Below are 5,822 nucleotides of genomic sequence, written 5' to 3'. Positions count from 1 at the left end.
GTGCGTTTTAGTGGAGGGAAAACGGAGAGCACCGGGTAGCAGAAAGGACAGCAGGTGGAAGGAGGGCGTATCCTGGGAGCTGAGGGAGGAGAGGAAGATCCCCAGAAAAGAAGTGGGAATGGCCAAAGACTCCCTAGGAAGTTACTGCCTTTGGGCGGCTGGCAGAGAAAGGCCCAGGAACACAAACAGAACAGAGTCAGGGCCCAGCCAGGCGCCCAGACCGGGGTCGCGGAGGGCGGGGGGGCGGGGCGTGTTGGGGGCGTGGCCGCCCACCGTGATGAAGGCACCACGTGACCGGCCAGCGCCGACTCGCGCGCGCCACTCCTCAGCGTCAGACGCGGCTGTCGCTCTCTCCATTCTCGGTCCCTGCTCCCGTCTGGCCTGAGGGAGTGCGGGCTGGGGGCGGCCCCCAAGCGTTGGCGGTGCAGGGAAAGCAGGTAAAGGACTCGGAGAGAGCTCCCCAGAGGTGGCGTGGGCTAGCGGACGCGGCCTGCAGACCCCTCCCCGGGGGTCCAGCTGCCCCAAAGCGGAGACCGCAAACCCCACGTCCCTCGCAGCCGGACATTTGGCCCCTAGAAAGGTCGGCCTTCCCTGCGGCGGGCCTAATGACCGCGAGGCGACTACTCCTCGCAGACCAGACACCTGCTTCTCGCACCCCCGCAAGTTTTTCCGACATCCCCGCCCCGCTCCCGTTCTTCTTGGTGTGGAAAATGGTGGTCTGTGCGGGGGTGGGGGCGGGGAACGCGGGGAAAGCGGGAGGGGGGGGGGGGGCGCGGGGCCGACTCCCGGCTGCAGCAGCCCCTCTGCCCCCACCCCGACCCTCTGCAGGTCTGCGGGTTTAGGTGTCGCGGCGGTGCACTCGTGACAATTGGGAGGAGCAGGAGACAGCAAGGATAGGCCCAGGTCGGTGTGGGGGACAGTGGGGGTCGGGGGGAGGGTTGGAAAGCCCTGAGACCCCAAACGAGCCCCCCCCCCCAGCTCGTCCTCCATTTTGGTGCCTGCAGAGGCCTGGGCATGGATGGGCAGGGAAAATGGTGGGTTGGGGGGAGGGAGGGGGGGGAGCCCGGACTGGGGGCCCCCTAGAGGGCCTAGGGAGCCTCTCAGGTGGGAGAAGGAAAATTTGAAAAGCCTTTGACTTGTGGGGAGGGGAATCTCGAGAGGTGCGTAGTAGGGCCTCTGTCCTCGGTGCTGATCGGTCCACCAAGAAAATAGTCCCTTCTCTCGCCTTTTGTGTCCTAGGAGCAATGGCGTCCAAAGAGGAGCAGCAAGCAGTAAAAAATCTCAGCATGGAAAATGCCAACGAGGGAAATGAAAAAAAGGGTGAAAAGGAGCAAGGTGTTAAAGGAGAGCCTTTGGCCCTCCCTGTGGAAGCTGGTGATAATTGCGTACCTAGAGGAAATCGTAGGCGGTTCCGTGTGAGGCAGCCTATCCTGCAGTATAGATGGGACATGACTCAGAGGCTTGGAGAGCCACAGGCAAGGATGAGAGAAGAGAATATGGAAAGGATTGGGGAGGAGGTGAGGCTGCTGATGGAAAAGCTGAGGGAAAAGCAGTTGAGTCATAGTCTTCGGGCAGTTAGCACTGACCCCCCTCACCATGACCATCACGATGAGTTTTGCCTTATGCCTTAAATCCTGATGTTTTCGCTGAAGTTAATAAGGAGACACACCTACTTCCTAAACTTACATGTTTGTGATGTATTTGTTGTAAACCTTTTGGTGTTACTTGTTTCTTGTGGGTCTCCTATTACCAGCTTCTAAGTGAATGTTGTGTTTTTGACCCAATCTGTACGTTTCTGTCAGCAGGAGAGTTTTACCTGTTGCATGGAGAGATGTTCATTATATATTGTGAAGTTAATAAAGCAGTTTAAAAAAGCATTCTCTTTTTTATTTACTTAAAATTTTATGTATTTTATGTATGAACACAATATAAAGTAACAAAGTATCTCTTTATGGTAGAATTATGAATAATTTTTTATTTTTTATCTGTTTTCTCATTTTTCAAAACTGAACACATACTGCTAATTGAAGGAGCTTGACCACCTGTTAAAAGCAAGGTGAGCACTTATTAAGTGCTTGGCTATTAAGTGCTTGGGACAGAATCTTGGTTTAGCTTACCTTGATCTTTTATTTAGAAGTGTAAACCTAATGATAAGAGACACATCTCCTTAAAAATCATTACATTTACTAGCAAGATGAAGATAATAATCATCTCCAGAGCGTCTCTGTGCACTTGATGAGGCAGTAAGTTTGTGAGCTTTATGCTCTTATTCCCACTGATGTAGATATGGCCCAACCTTTTAGATATTACCTCCAGCTATTTGGGGAAGTACCCAAAGCCAGGTCTTCCCTATACTCACAAACAAGTCCAATAGACTAAGGGGTAGGTACTTGTGGATAAATCCCCTTTCTGTGTTTAGCTTCATAGGTCTTTCTTTTTCTTTCTATGGCTGCACCTGTGGCATATGGAAGCACCCAGGCTAGGGGTTGAATCAGAGCTGCAGCTGAGGCTTACACCATAGCCTCACCAACACCAGATCCGAGCCATATCTGCAACCTATGCCACAGCTTGTGGCAATACTGGGTCCTTAGCCCACTGTGTGAGGCGAGGGATCAAACCACATCCTCACAGAGACAGTGTTGAGTCCTTAACCCACTGAACCACAATGGGAGCTCTGGTTCTTTCTTTTCTTAGATGGAGTTCTTTTCCAAGAAACCTCTCCTATTCATTAGACTATATAAGATGTGTGAGGGAATAGCTCACATAACATTTGAGATAGGCACTTCTCGCACCACGCCTTTGAATTCAAACCAATGAATGTAAAAAAATATCCTATATTGAGTTGATTGCTCAGAGATCATGTCAGTGAATTCAGAGGATACCTAAGTATGGACATCTTTATGAGAAGACCAATTGGAAGGCTGTTGGGTTTAAGTATCCCAGTAGAACTTGGTAAATAAAGTTGCCTTGCAGTGTGCTAAGTAGGTGAAACATATGTATGAAAGAGAGTCTTTTGCAGAAATAAACTTAGAAGTTAGGATTCTAGAACAGAATTGGCAAACCACAGCCCATGAGCCAAATCTGGCCTACTGAGCTGAGAATAAGTTTTATGTTTGTTAATGATTGAAAAAATCAAGAATATGTTGTGACATGAAAATTAGATTCAAATTTTGGTGTCCCTAAGGTTTTATTGAAATATAGCCATATTTATTAACTTACATATTGTCTATGGCTGGTTTTGGCCTAAAGTGGCAGAATTGAGTAGTCGTGAAAGAAATGGTATGGCCTGCTTGCAAAGCCTACATATTTAGTGTCTGAGCCTAACAGAAAAAGTTTGGCAACCTCTGCTCTAGACTATAACATCACAATAGCACTTATGAAACTAAAACAAAGTGGGTAGATAGGTGAAAATGTCATGCAACACAGCAAACGCCCAGACATCATGAATCAGATGCCTAATCAATTTCAAAGCCCTCCCTCCTAGTGCTTGAGACACAAGGCACATTCCTGCAAGACAAAAGTTTATAAAAAGAAAGGCTAAAGTTGAAAAGACAGGAAAACTGGTGAACAGAGAAGCTTATGTTCTACCAGACTTCTCACTTTTGTTTGCCAATGTTTGTACCAGTTTCTATGGAAAACAGAAGAATTCTGGCTTTATTGGCTTAAGGATATTCAGCATTTCCTTTGTGAAGAGAAATTGGAGGCTCACATATGAATGAATCCATGACATCACATCTCTCTCTCCCTCTCCCTCTCTCTTTTTTTTTTTTTTTTTTGCTTTTTAGGGCTGCACCTGTGGCATATGGAAGTTCCTAGGCTAGGGGTCGAACCAGAGCTACAGCTGCCAGCTTATGCCACAGCCACAGCCACAGCCACAGCAACAGAAGATCTGAGCCACATCTTCAACCTACACCACAGTTCACAGCAACGCTGGATCCCTGACCCACCAAATAAGGCTGGTATCGAACCACATCCTCATGGATACTAGTCGGGTTTGTTTCTGCTGCACCACAACAGGAACTCCCCATGGCACATCTTTTTTTTTTTTGTCTTTTTGCCATTTCTTGGGCCACTCCCGCGGCATATGGAGTTTCCCAGGCTAGGGGTCTAATCGGAGCTATAGCTACCAGCCTACACCAGAGCCACAGCAACGTGGGATCCGAGCCGCATCTGCAACCTACACCACAGCTCACGGCAACACCAGATCGGTAACCCACTGAGCAAGGGCAGGGATCGAACCCGCAACCTCATGGTTCCTAGTCGGATTTGTTAACCACTGCGCCACAACAGGAACTCCCATGGCACATCTTGATAGAAGGTTAGACATGCATATTCCTGAAAAAAATGTACATGTCTTTGTGTATAGACAGATCCAAGGTGCACTGTCAACCTCAGAGAAGAGTGAGTTTGGAATTCTAGTACCCAGACAGAATGCTTTCTGCTAACCAACTTCCCTTGGCTTTTAACTTGGATCTGAAAGTGCATGTGAGGGAGTAGTATGTGGGTGGTCAAGCTCCACCAAAAATGCTCAGGGAACAAACAACCAGCAGAAAATAAGCAAAAAACAATAAGGGAATAGGGCAAGAGATCACCTAGAGGGAAGAGCCATATCATGCAGCAAGAGGTCTGGCTGCATTTGCCTATTGACATCATTTCTATTTGGTGAGCCTCCTTCTCTCCCTCAGAGTGGCCATCCTCCACAAAAGGAATAGGCAGATTATTATCATAAGTGCCTAAAAAAATCTAGCAAAGAGGAGGCACGGAGATTAGGGAGTGTGCCTTTCGTTATTACAGAAAAAGGGTGTTCAAGAAAGGTTTGAGATGTAGATGTGAATTGGGCCATTGGAGTTTTAGCACATCTTGTATAGTTAGCAGATATCTGATAAGTGAAAAACTTAACAAGTATAGATTTAGTGGTATTCAGCAAATGATAACAAGGATACATATTTGAATCTTTATGTCTTTCTAACAAAACTGAAATAATAATGCAGATATCTCATAACTTTTGAATAGAAATAATGACTGGATTTGTTTCTTAAAAACTTCAAATCCGTTGAAGTTCAGAAAATAAACTTAAGGGCCACCTTGTGACCAAACAAAGTAATGCAGTTTGAATTTTCTAGCCAGAGGCAGAGCAGGAACAGTGCACTGACACTGGACATTTCCAGGAAGCCCAGATAACATAGGAAATGCATTTTGGTTAGAAGTGAAATAAAGCCTTCATGATTAAAGATCATTTAAAACATCAATCCACATTTATGTTTCAAATAAAAATGGAGTAACAGGGACTGAATGTACTTCCCTGCAACAACTAAAATCTGGACAAAATATGTGAAGCAACATTTTCAGTTATGAACATCAGATAGTGGAGGGAAAAGTTCTCTGAGAGAAGAGAAACAACATGAGCCTTCTGACTGCCATGAACTTACTATGTATTGTAGGATTTATAACGTGTGGGGATAAAATGTGTGTCAATAGTAGCACAAAGGCCAAGAGAGGGAGAATGGAAGTATGCAATTTTAAAGTTCTTACCCTATACATTAATATTATTTGAAGGTAGGAGTTCCCATCATGGCTCAGCGGTAATGACCCAACTAGGATCCATGAGGATGCGGGTTCTATCCCTGGCCTTGCTGGGTGGGTTAAGGATCTGGCCTTGCTGTGGCTGTGGCATAGGCTGGCAACTACAGCTCTGATTCGATCCCCTAGCTTGGGAACTTCCATATGCCACGGGTGCGGCCCTAAAAAGCAAATATATATATATATATATATATCTTCAAGGTAGATTCTGAAATGTTAAAAATGTATACTATAAACCTTAA

General features: G+C 46.3%; 1 protein-coding gene across 1 annotated transcript; it reads left to right on the top strand.

The window, feature by feature from the left end:
* The first annotated feature begins 299 nt into the window (after window positions 1-299).
* Window positions 300-1,877, top strand: LOC125118305 (protein BEX1-like). The gene is made up of 3 exons (XM_047764596.1): window positions 300-437; window positions 829-903; window positions 1,240-1,877. Exon 3 carries the CDS (start codon window positions 1,245-1,247, stop codon window positions 1,629-1,631), a length of 387 nt encoding a protein of 128 aa, XP_047620552.1. The 5' UTR covers window positions 300-437; window positions 829-903; window positions 1,240-1,244; the 3' UTR covers window positions 1,632-1,877.
* The last annotated feature ends 3,945 nt before the right edge of the window (window positions 1,878-5,822 follow it).

This window comes from Phacochoerus africanus, chromosome X, assembly GCF_016906955.1.
Source record: "Phacochoerus africanus isolate WHEZ1 chromosome X, ROS_Pafr_v1, whole genome shotgun sequence".
NCBI classification, from domain to species: domain Eukaryota; kingdom Metazoa; phylum Chordata; class Mammalia; order Artiodactyla; family Suidae; genus Phacochoerus; species Phacochoerus africanus.
Note: the sequence above shows the minus strand (reverse complement) of the source record. Positions and strands in the feature narration are given on the sequence as shown.